The sequence below is a fragment of the Oncorhynchus mykiss genome, chromosome 24, assembly GCF_057628025.1.
Source record: "Oncorhynchus mykiss isolate SJ-2025 chromosome 24, ASM5762802v1, whole genome shotgun sequence".
NCBI lineage: Eukaryota > Metazoa > Chordata > Actinopteri > Salmoniformes > Salmonidae > Oncorhynchus > Oncorhynchus mykiss.
Window position 1 is genome coordinate 40,747,377 of NC_143045.1, and position 20,755 is coordinate 40,768,131.

The 20,755-nt window shown below is 47.0% G+C and overlaps 1 protein-coding gene and 1 long non-coding RNA gene across 2 annotated transcripts in view; both read left to right on the plus strand.

The window, feature by feature from the left end:
- LOC149972439 (uncharacterized) overlaps positions 1-20,755 on the plus strand; it is a 139,810-nt gene that overhangs the window by 7,313 nt on the left and 111,742 nt on the right. The window lies entirely within an intron of this gene.
- LOC110503243 (aldehyde dehydrogenase family 3 member A2) lies at positions 1,993-18,952 on the plus strand. The gene is made up of 11 exons (XM_036961763.2): positions 1,993-2,438; positions 3,268-3,446; positions 3,976-4,104; positions 4,852-4,954; positions 5,568-5,653; positions 6,390-6,598; positions 7,612-7,729; positions 8,066-8,207; positions 8,703-8,869; positions 9,678-9,777; positions 14,716-18,952. The coding sequence occupies exons 2-11, from the start codon at positions 3,291-3,293 to the stop codon at positions 15,027-15,029; spliced, it is 1,524 nt and encodes a 507-aa protein (XP_036817658.1). The 5' UTR covers positions 1,993-2,438; positions 3,268-3,290; the 3' UTR covers positions 15,030-18,952.

Sequence of the window (20,755 nt, forward strand, 5' to 3'; positions counted from 1 at the left end):
GCCTCCACTCTTCTGGGAAGGCTTTCCACTAGATGTTGAAACATTGCTATGGGGACTTGCTTCCATTCAGTCACAAGAGCATTAGTGAGGTCGGCACTGATGTTGGGCGATTAGGCCTGGCTGGCGGTCGGCGTTCCAATTCATCCCAAATGTGTTCGATGGGGTTGAGGTCAGGGCTCTGTGCAGGACAGTCAAGTTCTTCCCACACCGATCTCAACAAACAATTTCTGTATGGACCTCGCTTTGCGCACGGGGGCATTGTCATGCTGAAACAGGAAAGGTCCTTCCCCAAACTGTTGCCACGAAGTTGGAAGCACAGAATCGTCTAGAATGTCCTTGTATGTTGTAGCGTTAAGATTTCCCTTCACTGGAACTAAAGGGCCTAGCCCGAACCATGAAAAACAGCCCCAGACCATTAATACTCCTCCACCAAACTTTACAGTTGGCACTATGCATTGGGGCACATTGCATCCTGGCATCTGCCAAACCCAGATTTGTCCATTCATCCGTCGGACTGCCAGATCATTCCAGAGAACGCGTTTCCACTGCTTTACACCACTCCAGCCGACGCTTGGCATGCTGCTCAGCCTTGGAAACCAATTCATGCAGCTCACAACCAACCTTGCTGATGTTACTTCCAGAGGTAGTTTGGAACTTGGTAGTGAGTGTTGCAACCGAGGACAGACGGTGTTTACACGCAATTTTGAAATTATTTTTATTTCACCTTTATTTAACCAGGTAGGCTAGTTGAGAACACCTTTATTTAACCAGATAGGCTAGTTGAGAACACCTTTATTTAACCAGGTAGGCTAGTTGAGAACAAGTTCTCATTTGCAACTGCAACCTGGCCAAGATAAAGCATAGCAGTGTGAACAGACAACACAGAGTTACACATGGAGTAAACAATTCAGTAGAGTCAATAACACAGTAGAAAAAAAAGAGAGTCTATATACATTGTGTGCAAAAGGCATGAGGAGGTAGGTGAATAATTACAATTTTGCAGATTAACACTGGAGTGATAAATGATCAGATGGTCATGTACAGGTATAGATATTGTTGTGCAAAAGAGCAGAAAAGTAAATAAATAAAAACAGTATGGGGATGAGGTAGGTAAAATTGGGTGGGCTATTTACCGATAGACTATGTACAGCTGCAGCGATCGGTTAGCTGCTCAGATAGCAGATGTTTGAAATTGGTGAGGGAGATAAAAGTCTCCAACTTCAGCGATTTTTGCAATTCGTTCCAGGCACAGGCAGCAGAGAACTGGAACGAAAGGCGGCCAAATGAGGTGTTGGCTTTAGGGATGAATGCGCTTCAGCACTTGGCGGTCCTGTTCTGTGAGCTTGTGTGGCCTACCACTTCACGGCTGAGACATTGTTGCTCCTAGAAGTTTCCACTTCACAATAACAGCACTTACAGTTGACTGGGGCAGCTCTAGCAGGACAGAAATTTGACAAACTGACTTGTTGGAAAGGTGGCATCCTATGACAGTGTCACGTTAAAAGTCACTGAGCGCTTCAGTAAGGCCATTCTACTGCCATTGTTTGTCAATGGACATTGCATGGCTGTGTGCTCGATTTTAAACACATGTCAACAATGGGTGTGGCTGAAAAAGCGGAATCCACTAATTTCAAATGTGTCCACATACTTTTGTATATATAGTGTACTATGGGTCTTAACTATTTGTTTTTTAAAATTATTTTAGGACCCCTTTGGATATTAAAAAAATATTAACAAATGATTTGATTAAATATTGATTTGGGTCTTTACTACTAAAGCCCATAGAAACTAATTGAATAACACATTCATAATGGCAAGGACAGTCAAAAAATACATTATAGAAACAAGGTTTTGTCTGTCCTAAATCTAGAAGACATTAAAAAACACACACATATATATATATATATATATATATGTGTGTGTGTATATATATATATGTGTGTATATATTTTAAACATATTTAATTAACTTCATTAAGAAAATTCTAGGTCATTTTTAGGTCGTTTTCCATAAAGACAAATAATTCCATTAATAGCAAAAATGCAAAAAAAAACCGGCTAATTTGAGTCGGCTACCGTCTGCAGCTAAACGGATACCACCCGTCGCCTCGAGCAATAAATGAACGTCAATCCCACGGTTACGTCAGTGAGGCAGAACTTGGGCAGGACAGAAGGTACGGTATTGTGGCATAATGTAGTTCACCTCCTTGGTAATGAGACATCGATAGCAGCGCATGTTTTCCACACGGTGAATGCCTTTTTATTTTATGCAAGAAGTTTGCGCAGAATAGTAAAGGTTCTGATATCGTTATTTTTTTTTAAACACTCCCGCAGGGTTGAACTTTTCAGCAGTGTATTTTTGGTCCTTCGTTTTTTCCGATTTATGGATGGAATTTATTGACAACAGACAATAATCCTGCGTGCTTCTTTTATTCATGTGTGAGTATTGGAAACGTTGTTTTACATGTTTTTAACGTATTTGATGATGTAGTTAATTAAGCTTATTCAACATACAAAATACTGTTCAGTACTTCTTTATTGTACGGTGAAAGCATCGTAATTCACCATTTCATGATTATTTCAACCGATTTGACAACCAACATGAAATGGACATTATTTCACGCATTTTTAAGTACTATTTTATATTCCACATTTAGGTTGACGGTAGAGAAAACAAACAACTGAATATACCTTTCAAAGTGCTGTTGATCCTGTAGTTACTCTTCTATTGGGGCGGCAGCGTAGCCTAGTGTTTAGAGCGTTGGACTTGTAACCGGAAGGTTGCAAGTTCAAATCCCCGAGCTGACAAGGTACACAGGCAGTTAACCCACTGTTCCTAGGCCGTCATTGAAAATAAGAATTTGTTCTTTACTGACTTGCCTAGTTAAATAAAGGTAAAATTAAATTGCAGACCGTGCATTCTACTTTCGTGCTTTGTCCTCTGTTGAATCCCGCTACATATCAGCTCAAAGTTGATAAGATAATATACTCGTCAAGAACAATACAGTAGACCTACTTCCTATTTGTTCATTTTAAGCACTGCACATTTATTCGATGGTTTGGGATAATTCTCTGCACTTTCTTCACGTGAGTGTATTCATAGGCAAATCTATGATAAACCAATGTACTGTAATTATTCAAAACAATTATATTTCATAAGAAATGTAGTTAAGATACAGTATATAGCCATGTACGATACAAGTATAAGGATGCGCATCGTACATGTACTTTGTGTGTACTTTAGAGTGGCTGTGTGTTTATTGTTCAGGTGTGTGCTGGTGACCGGTTACCATGGAGAAGCAGGCGGTGCAGAGGGCCAGGGAGGCTTTCCTCGCTGGGCGGTCGCGACCCCTGGAGTTCAGAGTTCAGCAGCTCAAGTCTCTCCAGAGGATGATCACAGACAGACAGGGAGAGATCGCCACCGCCCTCAAACAGGACATCAACAGGGTAAGCTTCAAACATACAGTAGTAGTTCATTACATGGAGCTGTGATCAATCAATCAATCAAATCAAATTTATTTTAAATAGCCCTTCGTACATCAGCTGATATCTCAAAGTGCTGTACAGAAACCCAGCCTAAAACCCCAAACAGCAAGCAATGCAGGTGAAGAAGCACGGTGGCTAGGAAAAACTCCCTAGAAAGGCCAAAACCTAGGAAGAAACCTAGAGAGGAACCAGGCTATGTGGGGTGGCCAGTCCTCTGGTAATAGGTAATAGATTGATCGCTTATCATAAAGTCAGATAGTGATAGTCTGAGGTCGATTGTGACACCTTCGATAAAAGCCAATTACATGAGCCTTGTAAGAATATCACAAACTATCACGCCTCTGAACTAGGAATTATGTCTTCCTCAGCAGCTTTTAAAAGTTTATAGTGTTGGGAATAACTGTACAAATACACAGATTTATATATTTTAGATCATTTTGCAAAGATTTTCAGTAAGTTTACTGAATAAACCTCACCTTGCGTTCCACAGAGCCAGTACGACACCCCGCTGTTTGAGTTGATCGGCCTGGAGAATGAGATCAGCCTGGCTGTGTCGAAGCTGGCCCAGTGGGCTGCTCCTCGGCCTGTAGAGAGGAACCTCCTCACCATCTCAGACCAGGTACGCTGTGGAAGACTTATCATTGCACTCCATTAGTCCATTTACACTTAGCTACACTGTTAGAATCCAAGTTATATCTAGAACTTAAAATGGTTCTACCGCTGTCCCCTTTGAATAACCCTTTCAACAGAGGGTTCTGCTTGGAACTCAACAGGGTACTGCTTGGAACTCAACAGGGTTCTACTTGGAACTCAACAGGGTTCTACTTGGAACTCAACAGGGTTCTACTTGGAACTCAAAAGGGTTCTACTTGGAACTCAAAAGGGTTCTGCTTGGAACTCAAAAGGGTTCTACTTGGAATTCAAAAGGGTTCTACTTGGAACTCAAAAAGGTTCTACTTGGAACTCAAAAGGGTTCTACTTGGAACTCAAAAGGGTTCTACTTGGAACTCAAAAGGGTTCTACTTGGAACTCAAAAGGGTTCTGCTTGGAACTCAACAGGGTTCTGCTTGGAACTCAACAGGGTTCTGCTTGGAACTCAAAAGGGTTCTGCTTGGAACTCAAAAGGGTTCTACTTGGAACTCAAAAGGGTTCTACTTGGAACTCAAAAGGGTTCTACTTGGAACTCAAAAGGGTTCTACTTGGAACTCAAAAGGGTTCTACTTGGAACTCAAAAGGGTTATACTTGGAACTCAAAAAGGTTCTACTTGGAACTCAAAATGGTTCTACTTGGAATTCAAAAGGGTTCTACTTGGAACTCAAAAAGGATGAATAAAGTTGAATGTAATGTAATGTACTGTAATTGAAGGCGTACATCCAGCCGGAGCCCCTGGGAGTGGTCCTCATTATCGGGGCCTGGAACTACCCCTGGGCCCTAACCCTGCAGCCCCTGGTCGGGGCTATCGCTGCAGGTACGCCCCAACGACCCCCCCCCCCTCCCTATTCCTCCTTAGCTGTGTAATCTTCAGCTGCCCCCTCCTCTCCTACTTTTCCCACCACTGTAGTTGTCTTTTATTCAGCGTTGTCTCTCCATCCCTCACTGACACGTACACACAGCATTATCCATCTCCCTAGATGTCTGGCATTCTGCTACCACTGAGTGATGTCATCCCATTCACACACACTGTTAGTGATGTCATCACATTCACACACACACACACACACACACACACACACACTGTTAGTGATGTCATCACATTCACACACACACACACACACACTGTTAGTGATGTCATCACATTCACACACACACACACACACACTGTTAGTGATGTCATCCATTCACACACACACACACTGTTAGTGACGTCATCCATTCACACACACACACACACTGTTAGTGACGTCATCCATTCACACACACACACACACTGTTAGTGACGTCATCCATCCATTCACACACACACACACACACACACACACACACTGTTAGTGATGTCATCCCATTCACACACTGTTCATTCTCTGTCTGTCTGTCTGTCTCTCTCTGTCTCTCTCTTACTCTCTCCCTCTCTCTCTCTGCAGGCAATGCAGCTGTGGTGAAGCCGTCTGAGCTGAGTGAATACTCAGCTAGTCTCCTCAAAGCTCTGCTCCCACGATATCTGGACCAGGTCCCTATTCTATTCTCCCTTGTCTGCTGTATGAGAATACTGTATGTCACCGTCCCTCAAATGGCACCCCACTCCCTATATAGTGCACTACTTTAGACAAGAACCCTATGGGTCCTGGTCAAAAGTAGTGCACTATATAGGGAATAGGGTGCCATTTGGTATATACATATACATATACTGAGTGTACAAAACATTAGGAACACCTGCTCTTTCCATGACATAGACTGACCAGGTGAAAGCAACTCAATATTCGGAAGGTGTTCGTAATGTTTTGTACACTCAGTTTATGAGAGCAATCTGAGCTGAACTGTTTTTGTCCTGTGACTGTGAGCCAATAGTCAGTGATTTAGCTCCAATATTACAGCATGACCTTTATACTGCGTGTAGTATAGACAAGTCCTCTGTTGCTGTGATGTCATACACACATACTGGCTACATCCATACTGGCTACATCCCGCTTAAAGGGATAGTTCACAGCACGCTTAACGGGATAGTACACAGCACGCTTAAAGGGATAGTACACAGCACGCTTAAAGGGATAGTACACAGCATGCTTAAAGGGATAGTTCACAGCACGCTTAAAGGGATAGTTCACAGCACGCTTAAAGGGATAGTTCACAGCACGCTTAAAGGGATAGTACACAGCATTCTTAATTTGCAAGCATCTTAGCACGCATCTAAGCAGCTTTGGTTCTGGGATGAACTGTCCTGTTAATTAATGTTGGGGTCTTTCCAGGAGCTGTACCCTGTAGTGTGTGGGGGCGTGTCAGAGACTCAGGAGTTGCTGCGTCAGCGTTTCGACCACGTCTTCTACACAGGGAACAGCACTGTGGGTAAACTGGTGATGGAGGCAGCAGCCCGACATCTCACCCCCGTGACCCTGGAGCTAGGAGGGAAGAGCCCCTGTTATATCGATAAGGACGTCGACCTCAGAGTCGCATGCCGGTCAGAAACCTCAATGCAGTTCATAGTAATTACATTTGGTCTGTAATACCTGTGGTCTGTAATACATGTGTTCTGTAATACATGGTGTCAGTAATAGAACAGCCATATTGTTGGTCAAGGTAACAGCCCCCCCACCTGTTGATATCAGCTGGAGATTACATAGTGAGCTAGCTTTAACAGTTAGCATCTTTGATAGGGAGTTTTGTACTAGTTAGCATCTTTGATAGGGAGTTTTGTACTAGTTAGCATCTTTGATAGGGAGTTTTGTACTAGTTAGCATCTTTGATAGGGAGTTTTGTACTAGTTAGCATCTTTGATAAGGAGTTTTGTACTAGTTAGCATCTTTGATAGGGAGTTTTGTACTAGTTAGCATCTTTGATCAGGAGTTTTGTGCTAGTTAGCATCTTTGACTAGCAAAGCAGTTTCAGCTGACGTATATTAGCTTAGCATCGTGGCTAATGTTTTGGCAGTTGGTGATGTAGAAAGTTGAGAAAGATGTGAGGAGCAGGATTTAAGGGTCATAGGGTTGCAAAATTGACAAAACGTTCCCAAAACTCCCAAGGTTTTCCAGAAATCCCTTTCGAGAGATTCCCGGAGTTAGAAGGGAATAAGCAGGAAATATATAACCCCCCACCCAGGATTTCTGGAAAATCAGGGGATTTGGGGATTTTTCCCTCAGAATTGTTTAACCCTAAAGGGTCGTTATATGTAATGAGACAACAGCATGCTTAGCTCCTTTTTACAAATCATCAGAATGCTTGAAACGGAAAAATGTTCAAGGTGCATGTGACAGATGCGATATGTATGTGAAAGATGCAATATGTATGTGAAAGATGCAATATGTATGTGAAAGATGCAATATGTATGTGAAAGATGCAATATGTATGTGACAGATGCGATATGTATGTGACAGATGCGATATGTATGTGAAAGATGCATATTGATTTGATGTCTGTGGTATATTTTTTTCATTTCATTTTTCTCTTCATGTTGGTTTTGTTCATCCCCCGCAGGCGTATCACGTGGGGGAAGTTTGTGAACTGTGGTCAGACGTGCATCGCCCCAGACTACATCCTGTGTGAACCCAGCATCCAGAACAGAGTGGTGGAGGGCATCCGGCAGACACTACTGGTCTCTTACGTCCTCTCTATCTCTACTGTAGCTAGCTAGCAAGGATGCTACGATAGCTCTGTCAATGGATTACTACTACCTTAGCACATTGTATATTAATGTACACAGTATGGTATCAATTCAGATGTTCAATTCAGTCAACTCGGGAAGTGAAAGGAAATGATTAGATTCATAAATAAAACACTTAGTCCATAGTTTTCTATGAGAATCTTCCCAATTCATGAATTTGATTTCAATTCCCTTCCAGAATTGACCCAGACCCTGATTGACTGTAGGTAGCAACCCTTTTACTCTCTAGCTAGCATCTAATCCACACGTTGTTTTCCTTAATCCTAGGAGTTTTATGGGCCCGACCCCAAATCCTCCCCTGACTACGGCCGCATCATCAACCAGCGCCACTTCAACCGCTTGATGACTCTACTGGAGGGCTACACGGCAACAGTAGGGGGGCAGAGTGACTCATCACAGCGCTACATTGGTACGCAGTCTCATTGGGCTCACAGATATTTGGTGACACATTAGTTAGTAGTTGGGCAGACTTGGGTTTCAATATTACTGTATTTCCCCTTGGGTTGCAACATTCCCAGTACCTTTCCCAAAGTTACAAGGTTTTTCAGAAATCTCAAATTGGAGAATTACGTTTTTTTAAATAAAAAAAACAACATTTTTTTTTTGTCATTTAGCAGACGCTCTTATCCAGAGTAGTGAGTGCATACAATTGAATTTGTACTGTTCCCCCGTGACAATCAAACCCACAACCCTGCCGTTGCATGGGACCAAGTGTGGCTCAGTTGGAGGATTCCCTCCCTGCTTCGGCTCTCTTGATTCCAGGAATCTCCCAACTGGGATTGCTCTAACTGGGAATCCTCAAACTAAGAATGTACTAATTGAGAATCTTCCAGCTGGGATTCTTTCTGAAACACTTGAGAACTATGTTGTGTCTGTCAAAAAACTTTGAACCCTGACCCCTCAGCCCCCACGGTGGTGAAGGACGTGCCCCCCCAGGCTAGGCTGATGCAGGAGGAGATCTTCGGCCCTCTGTTGCCCATAGTGACCGTCAGCGACATAGATGACGCCATCCACTTCATCAACGAGAGAGAGAAGCCCCTGGCGCTCTACGTCTTCTCCTCCAACAAGAAGGTAAGGTCTGGAGGGAGCTAGTGAGCAAGCTATGGAGTAAGGCTGAAATCCCCCAAAAACGGGAGGACAAAGTGGAGATTACACCTGCCAAATCCACTCAAATCTCCACAATTTGGGCATAGGATTTAGGGGTTTATTTTGGGATTGCGCATGAGTCACTTTTAGTTGAGTTCCTGCAGAAATGTCGTTTATTTACTGGAAGGAGGTTATCTGTTACTGTGGCAACAACAATTGTCCTTATTTTGGGGTATGTACAGTATGTATTTACATATGATGGGGCTTATAAAAGACATCCCTCTCTCTGTCTCTGTCCATAAGGTGATAAAAGACATCCCTCTCTCTGTCTCTGTCCATAAGGTGATAAAAGACATCCCTCTCTCTGTCTCTGTCATTACGGTGATAAAAGACATCCCTTTCTCTGTCTCTGTCATTACGGTGATAAAAGACATCCCTCTCTCTGTCTCTGTCCATAAGGTGATAAAAGACATCCCTCTCTCTGTCTCTGTCCATAAGGTGATAAAAGACATCCCTCTCTCTGTCTCTGTCATTACGGTGATAAAAGACATCCCTTTCTCTGTCTCTGTCATTACGGTGATAAAAGACATCCCTCTCTCTGTCTCTGTCCATAAGGTGATAAAAGACATCCCTCTCTCTGTCTCTGTTATTACGGTGATAAAAGACATCCCTCTCTCTGTCTCTGTCATTACGGTGATAAAAGACATCCCTCTCTCTGTCTGTCAACAAGGTAATAAAGGACATCCCTCTCTCTGTCTCTGTCTCTGTCTCTGTCTCTGTCTCTGTCCATAAGGTGATAAAGCGAATGCTGGCTGAGACTACCAGTGGCGGGGTGACAGTCAACGACGTTATTATGCACTACACCCTCAACTCTCTGCCCTTTGGGGGTGTAGGTAAGAAAACTGTCTTATAATACTGTTAGGCTTTAGGATACGGCCTAGCCGGACCTCTGGTGAATATACTGTTAGGCTTTAGGATACGGCCTAGCCGGACCTCTGGTGAATATACTGTTAGGCTTTAGGATACGGCCTAGCCGGACCTCTGGTGAATATACTGTTGGTTGGCACGCTAGCCGGACCTCTGGTGAATATACTGTTGGTTGGCACGCTAGCCGGACCTCTGGTGAATATACTGTTGGTTGGCACGCTAGCCGGACCTCTGGTGAATATACTGTTGGTTGGCACGCTAGCCGGACCTCTGGTGAATATACTGTTGGTTGGCACGCTATCCGGACCTCTGGTGAATATACTGTTGGTTGGCACGCTAGCCGGACCTCTGGTGAATATACTGTTGGTTGGCACGCTAGCCGGACCTCTGGTGAATATACTGTTGGTTGGCACTCTAGCCGGACCTCTGGTGAATATACTGTTGGTTGGCACTCTATCCGGACCTCTGGTGAATATACTGTTGGTTGGCACGCTAGCCGGACCTCTGGTGAATATACTGTTGGTCGGCACGCTAGCCGGTATTGGGACGATTTTGGTGAACTGACGGCAGCTGATATGATGGCATGCCACTGCCGGCCCGACCACACATAGCCACTAAAGTAGTCATGCCTACGACAGTCCAATGGTGGCTTGCCTGCAGTAGACAGACTGTGTCTAAATTCACCCTCTGACTGTAGTGAGCAGTAATATGTGTATATACAGTATGTTAGATATATGTCACATAAAACCCGTAACAAAGACTAAGCAATTAACCTATTAAAATGTTTATATGACTCTATAAAGATAATTAAAATATACAAGCAAGCATTAGACAATGAGTTGACATTGACTAACAAGAATGGGTCTGAGAATTGTCTATATCAAAGGCAGATGGTTAATTAACATTGAACAATGAATGGATTAACCTACCAGGCATGAAGCTTAAGTTACAAACATTAACAAGCATTACAAAGGCATTATTCCAACCACATAGATCCTAAAGTTAACTTATAGGACAAAGCATGAACAACGAGACACTCACTAGGCCAGAGGCCTAGAATTGTAGGAAATGAGAATTGATCATACAACCTTCCTCCATGGACTGGATACAGGATAAGAGAGAGAACCAATGCATTTCATTACCTGTAGAACATCTGAAGGTGGAACCTTCTCAACCCAAAACCAACCACCATTGACCAATCAAACAATACCAAGTTTACAGTAACCTAAACACCCCCAGGCCCAACAATCTCCACAGGGTGTCACAGCATCTAAAGGCTGGTGTGATGAGGGGGTGAGGCCGATGTAAATAAGACAGAATTTCTGAGAGGAACATAAACCCCCTTTGAGTAATTCAGAGTTCATCATGTACAGATACAAGTTACCACAGAGATAATCCATATAGAGTCCTCTTTATGAGACAAGTTACCATAGAGATAATCCATATAGAGTCCTCTTTAGGGGACAAGTTACCATAGAGATAATCCATATAGAGTCCTCTTTAGGAGACAAGCTACCACAGAGATAATCCATATAGAGACCTCTTTAGGAGACAAGCTACCACAGAGATAATCCATATGGAGACAAGTTACCACAGAGATCATACACATAGATAGAATCAGAGTTATCCTCAGGTGAACAAGTTTCTGAAAGATACTAGGGACTGAGTTGGTAGCATGTCCTTGGGAATGAGTCGGAGGGTAGAGCGTCCTTGGGACTGAGTCGGAGGGTAGCGCGTCCCTGGGACTGATTTGGAGGGTCGCGCGTCCCTGGGACTGAGTCGGAGGGTCGCGCGTCCCTGGGACTGAGTCGGAGGGTCGCGCGTCCCTGGAACTGAGTCGGAGGGTCGCGCGTCCCTGGGACTGAGTCGGAGGGTCGCGCGTCCCTGGGACTGAGTCGGAGGGTCGCGCGTCCCTGGGACTGAGTCGGAGGGTAGCGCGTCCCTGGTACTGAGTCGGAGGGTAGCGCGTCCCTGGGACTGAGTCGGAGGGTCGCGCGTCCCTGGGACTGAGTCGGAGGGTCGCGCGTCCCTGGGACTGAGTCGGAGGGTCGCGCGTCCCTGGGACTGAGTCGGAGGGTAGCGCGTCCCTGGGACTGAGTCGGAGGGTAGCGCGTCCCTGGGACTGAGTCGGAGGGTAGCGCGTCCCTGGGACTGAGTCGGAGGGTAGCGCGTCCCTGGGACTGAGTCGGAGGGTCGCGCGTCCCTGGGACTGAGTCGGAGGGTCGCGCGTCCCTGGGACTGAGTCGGAGGGTCGCGCGTCCCTGGGACTGAGTCGGAGGGTCGCGCGTCCCTGGGACTGAGTCGGAGGGTCGCGCGTCCCTGGGACTGAGTCGGAGGGTCGCGCGTCCCTGGGACTGAGTCGGAGGGTCGCGCGTCCCTGGGACTGAGTCGTAGGGTCGCGCGTCCCTGGGACTGAGTCGGAGGGTCGCGCGTCCCTGGGACTGAGTCGGAGGGTCGCGCGTCCCTGGGACTGAGTCGGAGGGTCGCGCGTCCCTGGGACTGAGTCGGAGGGTCGCGCGTCCCTGGGACTGAGTCGGAGGGTCGCGCGTCCCTGGGACTGAGTCGGAGGGTCGCGCGTCCCTGGGACTGAGTCGGAGGGTCGCGCGTCCCTGGGACTGAGTCGGAGGGTCGCGCGTCCCTGGGACTGAGTCGGAGGGTCGCGCGTCCCTGGGACTGAGTCGGAGGGTCGCGCGTCCCTGGGACTGAGTCGGAGGGTCGCGCGTCCCTGGGACTGAGTCGGAGGGTAGCGCGTCCCTGGGACTGAGTCGGAGGGTAGCGCGTCCCTGGGACTGAGTCGGAGGGTAGCGCGTCCCTGGGACTGAGTCGGAGGTTAATTCGTCCTTGGGACTGAGTCGGAGGGTAGCGTGTCCTTGGGACTGAGTTGAAGGGTAGCACACCTTTGGGACTGAGTTGGAGGTTAATTCGTCCTTGGGACTGAGTTGGAGGGTAGCGTGTCCTTGGGACTGAGTTGAAGGGTAGCACACCTTTGGGACTGAGTTGGAGGTTAATTCGTCCTTGGGACTGAGTTGGAGGGTAGCGGGTCCTTGGGACTGAGTTGAAGGGTAGCACACCTTTGGGACTGAGTTGGAGGTTAATTCGTCCTTGCGACTGAGTTGAAGGGTAGCACACCTTTGGGACTGAGTTGGAGGTTAATTCGTCCTTGCGACTGAGTTGGAGGGTAGCGCGTCCTTGGGACTGAGTTAGAGGGTAGCGCGTCCTTGGGACTGAGTTAGAGGGTAGCGTGTCCTTGGGACTGAGTTGAAGGGTAGCACACCTTTGGGACTGAGTTGGAGGTTACTTCGTCCTTGCGACTGAGTTGGAGGGTAGCGTGTCCTTGGGACTGAGTTGAAGGGTAGCACACCTTTGGGACTGAGTTGGAGGTTAATTCGTCCTTGGGACTGAGTTGGAGGGTAGCGTGTCCTTGGGACTGAGTTGGAGGGTAGCGTGTCCTTGGGACTGAGTTGAAGGGTAGCACACCTTTGGGACTGAGTTGGAGGTTAATTCGTCCTTGCGACTGAGTTGAAGGGTAAGCACACCTTTGGGACTGAGTTGGAGGTTAATTCGTCCTTGGGACTGAGTTGGAGGGTAGCGTGTCCTTGGGACTGAGTTGAAGGGTAGCACACCTTTGGGACTGAGTTGGAGGTTACTTCGTCCTTGCGACTGAGTTGGAGGGTAGCGCGTCCTTGGGACTGAGTTGGAGGGTAGCGTGTCCTTGGGACTGAGTTGAAGGGTAGCACACCTTTGGGACTGAGTTGGAGGTTAATTCGTCCTTGCGACTGAGTTGAAGGGTAGCACACCTTTGGGACTGAGTTGGAGGTTAATTCGTTCTTGCGACTGAGTTGGAGGGTAGCGCGTCCTTGGGACTGAGTTAGAGGGTAGCGTGTCCTTGGGACTGAGTTGAAGGGTAGCACACCTTTGGGACTGAGTTGGAGGTTACTTCGTCCTTGCGACTGAGTTGGAGGGTAGCGCGTCCTTGGGACTTAGTTGAAGGGTAGCACACCTTTGGGACTGAGTTGGAGGTTAATTTGTCCTTGCGACTGAGTTGAAGGGTAGCACACCTTTGGGACTGAGTTGGAGGTTACTTCGTCCTTGCGACTGAGTTGGAGGGTAGCGTGTCCTTGGGACTTAGTTGAAGGGTAGCACACCTTTGGGACTGAGTTGGAGGTTAATTTGTCCTTGCGACTGAGTTGAAGGGTAGCACACCTTTGGGACTGAGTTGGAGGTTAATTCGTCCTTGGGATTGAGTTGGAGGGTAGCGTGTCCTTGGGACTGAGTTGAAGGGTAGCACACCTTTGGGACTGAGTTGGAGGTTAATTCGTCCTTGGGACTGAGTTGAAAGGTAGCGTGTCCTTGGGACTGAGTTGAAGGGTAGCACACCTTTGGGACTGAGTTGGAGGTTAATTCGTCCTTGGGACTGAGTTCGAGGGTAGCGTGTCCTTGGGACTGAGTTGAAGGGTAGCACACCTTTGGGACTGAGTTGGAGGTTAATTCGTCCTTGCGACTGAGTTGGAGGGTAGCGCGTCCTTGGGACTGAGTTGGAGGGTAGCGTGTCCTTGGGACTGAGTTGAAGGGTAGCACACCTTTGGGACTGAGTTGGAGGTTACTTCGTCCTTGCGACTGAGTTGGAGGGTAGCGCGTCCTTGGGACTGAGTTGGAGGGTAGCGTGTCCTTGGGACTGAGTTGAAGGGTAGCACACCTTTGGGACTGAGTTGGAGGTTAATTCGTCCTTGCGACTGAGTTGGAGGGTAGCGTGTCCTTGGGACTGAGTTGGAGAGTAGTGCTTCCTTGGGACTGTTGGAGAAGTGCTGCTAGTGCGTCATGCAGCTAACATCTAATCCTTAACAAGTCCCATGACCCTTTGACCCCTCATCTGACCCTAGCCCTGTGACCTCTGAACCCCACAGGTCAGAGTGGAACAGGAAGGTATCATGGAAAGCACACCTTTGACCAATTCAGCCATCATCGGGCGTGTCTGGTCAAGTCCCTGGGCATGGAGGAGGTCAACATCGTGCGGTACCCACCCCAGAACCGCCAGAAGGCTCGCAGGGTCAGGCTGGCCATGAGGACCCCACTGGTCGACTTCTCTTGGAAAACCTACATCTGGGCCGTGACGGCCACCGTCTTTGCTTTCGGTCTCTTTGTCACCTTGACTGCCATCCTGCTAATTGCTGGTGGCTTGAACTGCACCTGTTGGAGACTTTGGCAAATCTGGCGCTAGCTAGTCTTTACCTGTATTGGCCGACGTACATTCAACGAAAGACATGTCCCTGTGCCTGTGTCTGGTTCCCCTGGCTTTAGAATAATGTCTAATGTCTTTGTGTGTCCGACACTGTAACTAAACTCACAACCCTGGTGGTGTAAGCCCCTCCTGACTGTTGTTAGCGGTGTCAGCTTGCCATCACTGATCCTCTGTAATGACGACGAGCCACTGATTTTGCCCATGGCGAGCTGCTGTTTGCTTGCTAGATGTGTTTTTTTCTCATCTTCCGTTTTAATCTATAATTTCATTCAAATCTAACAGCCATTCTATGATTTATCTGTTTGTTCAAAGATTGTCAAAGAACTGAAAAATTTGATCTGTCTTTTATTGGAAAGGGGATGCCTAATCAGTTGCACAACTGAATGCATTCAACCAAAATGTGTCTTCCGCATTTAACCCCCAACCCCTCTGAATCAGAGAGCCACCTGACTGCTTTCACATATATCCTAACAATAATAGAAAAGGTTTGCTGGAATGGAAAGCGGTATACAGTAGCCAACATATGGAATCCTTGAATTTGGACTATGGTTGAAAAATTCCAGCAACTTTACCAAATGTTCCAGGTTTGCCCAAAATCCTGGTTGGAAGATTCCTAGATTTCTTGTTCAGTCCCTCCTGATTCCGAGAATCTTCCAACAGGGATTTCTGGTAACCCTGGGAAACTTGAACATCATAACGTCTAACATCTCTAACCCCATTCCACAGGTCAGAGTGGAACAGGAAGGTATCATGGAAAGCACACCTTTGACCAGTTCAGCCATCATCGGGCGTGTCTGGTCAAGTCCCTGGGCATGGAGGAGGTCCACATGGTGCGGTACCCACCCCAGAACCACCAGAAGGTTCGCAGGGTCAGGCTGGCCATGAGGACCCCACTGGTCGACTTCTCCAAGGGCACCTACATCTGGGCCGTCACGGCGTCCATTGTGGCTCTGGGACTCCTGATCGCCCTGACTGTGATTCTAATACTAGCGGCCGGTGTAAACTGCACCTGTTTGTGATTGATGGATAGACACAGTGAAGTTAAGGTTGCACATTTTGGTAACTTCCCCAAAATCTACCGGTATTCCAGGAATCCTTATTGGAGGATTTCGGATTTCCTGCTTCTTCCCTTATGATTCCGGGAATCTTCCTACCTTTCTCAGGAAAACCTGGTAATTTTGGGAAAGAGTAGAGATACCATGGACTGTGGTATTAACACATTAATGTTAAGTCATTATGTGATTATTGTTGCATCCTATCTCTCCCCTCTCTCCCCTCTCTCTCCTCTCTCCCCTCTCTCTCCTCTCTCCCCTCTCTCTCTCCTCTCTCCCCTCTCTCTCCTTCTCTCTGTTCTCTCTCTCTCTCCTTCTCTCTGTCCTCTCTCTCGTTCTCTCTCTCTCTCTCCTTCTCTCTCCTTCTCTCTCGTTCTCTCTCTCTCTCTCTGTTCTCTCTCTCCTTCTCTCTGCCCTCTCTCCTCTCTCCCCTCTCTCTCCTTCTCTCTCCCCTCTCTCTCCTTCTCTCTGTCCTCTCTCTCGTTCTCTCTGTCCTCTCTCTCCTTCTCTCTGTCCTCTCTCCTTCTCTCCCCTCTCTCTCCTCTCCTCTGTCCTCTTTCTCATTCTCTCCCCTCTCTCCTCTCTCCTTCTCTCCCCTCTCTCTCCTCTCTCCTATATCTCTCCCCTCTCTCCTCTCCTCTTTCCTCTCTCTCCTCTCCTCTGTCCTCTCTCTCCTCTCCGTTCTCTCTCATCTATCGCTCCCCTCTGTCCCCTCTCTCCTTTTCTCTGTTCTCTCTCCTATATCCCTCCCCTATCTCCTTGTCTCTGTCCTCTCTCCTCTCTCTCCATCACCCTCCTGAAGTTGTTGTGTGTCTCTACAGTAGACATAGACCTGAAGTTGTTGTGTGTCTCTACAGTAGACATAGACCTGAAGTTGTTGTGTGTCTCTACAGTAGACATAGACCTGAAGTGGTTGTTGTGTGTGTCTGTACAGCAGACATACAGTGCATTCAGAATGTTTCAGACTACTTAACTTTTTCCACATTTTGTTACGTTACAGCCTTATTCTAAAATGTGTTACATTTTCCCTCATCAATCTACACACAATACCCCATAACAACAAAGCAAAAACTGGTTTTTAATTTGTTACAAATGTATAAAAAAACAACTGAAATATGACATTTACATAAGTATTCAGACCCTTTACTCAGTACTTTGTTGAAGCACCTTTGGCAGCGATTACAGCCTCGAGTCTTCTTGGATATGACTCTACAAGTTTGGCACACCTGTATTTGGGGAGTTTCTCCCATTCTTCTCTGCAGATCCTCTCAATCTCTGTCAGGTTGGATGGGGAGCGTCGCTGCACAGCTATTTTCAGGTCTCTCCAGAGATGTTCGATCGGGTTCAAGTCCGGGCTCTGGCTGGGCCACTCAAGGACATTCAGAGACTTGTCCCGAAGCTACTCCTGCGTTCTCTTGGCTGTGTGCTTAGGGTTGTTGTCCTGTTGGACGGTGAACCTTCACCCCAGTCTGAGGTCCTGAGTGCTCTGGAGCAGGTTTTCATCAAGGATCTCTCTGTGCTTTGCTCTACATTCAGTTTTCCCTCGATCTCTCAGTTCCTGCTGCTGAAAAACATCCCCACAGCATGATGCCGCCACCACCATGCTTCACCGTAGGTATTGTGCCAGGTTTCCTCCTGTGACGTTTGGCATTCAGGCCAAATTCAGGCTAAAGAGTTCAATGTTGGTTTCCTCAGACCAAATAATCTAGTTTCTCATGGTCTGAGTGTCCTTTAGGTGCCTTTTGACAAACTCCAAGCGGGCTGTCATGTGCCTTTTACTGAGGAGTGGCTTCCATCTGGCCACTCTACCATAAAGGCCTGATTGGTGGAGTGCTGTCAGAGTGAACCAAGGCCCTTCTCCCCCGATTGTTGAGTTTGGCCGGGCGACCAGCTCTAGGAAGAGTCTTGGTGGTTCCAAACTTCTTCCATTTAAGAATGATGGGAGGCCACTGTGTTCCTGGGGACCTTCAATGCTGCAGAAATGTTTTGGTACCTTTCCCCAGATCCGTGCCTCGACTCCTGTCTCGGAGCTCTACGGACAACTCCATCGACCTCTTGGCTTGGTTTTTGCTCTGACATGCACTGTCAACTGTGGGACCTTATATAGACAGGTGTGTGCCTTTCCAAATCATGTCCAAATCAATTGAATTTACCACAGGTGGACTCCAATCAAGTTGTAGAAACATCTCAAGGATGATCAATGGAAACAGGATGCTCAGCTGAGCTACATTTCGAGTCTCATAACAAAGGGTCTGAATACTTATGGTATTTCTGTGTTTTATTTTTAATACATTTGCAAAAAATTTTGTAAAAACCTGCTTTTGTGATGTCATTATGGGCTATTGTGTGTAGATTGATGAGGGGGGGGGATCATTTAATTCCATTTTAGAACAAGGCTGTAATGTAACAAAATGTGGGAAAAGTGAAGGGGTCTGAATACTTTCCGAGTTAGGGTTAGGGTTGCACATTCTGGTAACTTTCCCCCCAAATTCCCCGAAGTCTTCCTGAAATCCCTTCTGGAGGATTTCTGATTTCTTGCTTCTTCCATTTTGATTCCGGGAATCTTCCTACCGGAAATATTCCTACCTTTCTCAGGAAAAACTGGTAATTTTGGGAAAGAGTAGAGACACCAATGCATTATTGTCAAGGTATTATGTGAGTTTCTTTAGTCTGTACCTTCCATGTCTTCATTTTTAAAAATGACTTCTGTTGTATGAATTTGTATAAAATTAATGTTTTACATTTTTTTTTACGACATTATATAATACTATTCATGAAGTTCTCTCACTTAACTACAGTTACAAAGATGAAGTAGGCTAATCAATAAACTACTGTATGGAAAACCAGGTTTTTAGAGCAAAGTAGGCCTTAATGTTCCGCACACATAAAACGTTGACGCATATGCCCCAGTGTTAGAGAAATGTTGTTGCCTCTTTCCTTTTAAAGTGGATGGTGGATGGTGGTGGTAGTAAGAGGGGTAAAATGGCTGCTCGTAAAATGCAACGGTCATCTGTTGTTTTTTAATTCTCCTGCTGCACCTGGAAACCCTATCTGGTTCGTACAATAACGTCAATTCAATGTAATTCAATGTGCCTTTTGTGTCGTCTCCAGATACACTCATATGACACACTATTCCCGATTCAGTACACTACTTTTGAACAGCGCCCATAGAGCTCTAGTCAAAAGTAGTGCACTACATATACTGAAAATAGCATACCATTTGGGACAGACATACCATACGATATAGACTGAGTGTACAAAACATTAGGAACACCTGCTCTTTCCATGACACAGACTGACCAGGTGAATCCAGGTGAAAACTATGACACCTTATTGATGTCACTTGTTAAATCCACTTCAAATCAGTGTAGATGAAGGGGAGGAGACCTGGTTAAAGAAGGATTTTTAAGTCTTGAGATAATTGAGACATGGATTGTGTGTGGGTGCCATTCAGAGGGCGGAATGGGCAGGACAAAAGATTTAAGTGCCTTTGAGCAGAGAATGGTAGTAGGTGCCAAGCACACCGGTTTGTGTCAAGAACTGCAACGTTGCTAGGCTTTTCTTTGGGACTGAGCTGGAGGGTAGCGTGTCCTTGGGACTGAGTTGGAGGGTAGCGTGTCCTTGGGACTGAGTTGGAGGGTAGCGTGTCCTTGGGACTGAGTTGGAGGGTAGCGTGTCCTTGGGACTGAGTTGGAGGGTAGCGTGTCCTTGGGACTGAGTTGGAGGGCAGCGTGTCCTTGGGACTGAGTTGGAGGGTAGCGTGTCTTTGGGACTGAGTTGGAGGGTAGCGTGTCTTTGGGACTGAGTTGGAGGGTAGCGTGTCTTTGGGACTGAGTTGGAGGGTAGCGTGTCTTTGGGACTGAGTTGTAGGGTTGAGTAGCAAGTCCTTGGGACTGAGTTGGAGGGTAGCGTGTCTTTGGGACTGAGTTGGAGGGTAGCGTGTCCTTGGGACTGAGTTGGAGGGTAGCGTGTCCTTGGGACTGAGTTGGAGGGTAGCGTGTCCTTGGGACTGAGTTGGAGGGTAGCGTGTCTTTGGGACTGAGTTGGAGGGTAGCGTGTCCTTGGGACTGAGTTGGAGGGTAGCGTGTCCTTGGGACTGAGTTGGAGGGTAGCGTGTCCTTGGGACTGAGTTGGAGGGCAGCGTGTCCTTGGGACTAAGTTGGAGGGCAGCGTGTCCTTGGGACTGAGTTGGAGGGCAGCGTGTCTTTGGGACTGAGTTGGAGGGTAGCGTGTCTTTGGGACTGAGTTGGAGGGTAGCGTGTCTTTGGGACTGAGTTGGAGGGTAGCGTGTCTTTGGGACTGAGTTGGAGGGTAGCGTGTCTTTGGGACTGAGTTGGAGGGTAGCGTGTCTTTGGGACTGAGTTGGAGGGTAGCGTGTCCTTGGGACTGAGTTGGAGGGTAGCGTGTCTTTGGGACTGAGTTGGAGGGTAGCGTGTCCTTGGGACTGAGTTGGAGGGTAGCGTGTCCTTGGGACTGAGTTGGAGGGTTGCCTGTCCTTGGGACTGAGTTGGAGGGTAGCGTGTCCTTGGGACTGAGTTGGAGGGTAGCGTGTCCTTGGGACTGAGTTGGAGGGTAGCGTGTCCTTGGGACTGAGTTGGAGGGTAGCGTGTCCTTGGGACTGAGTTGGAGGGTAGCGTGTCTTTGGGACTGAGT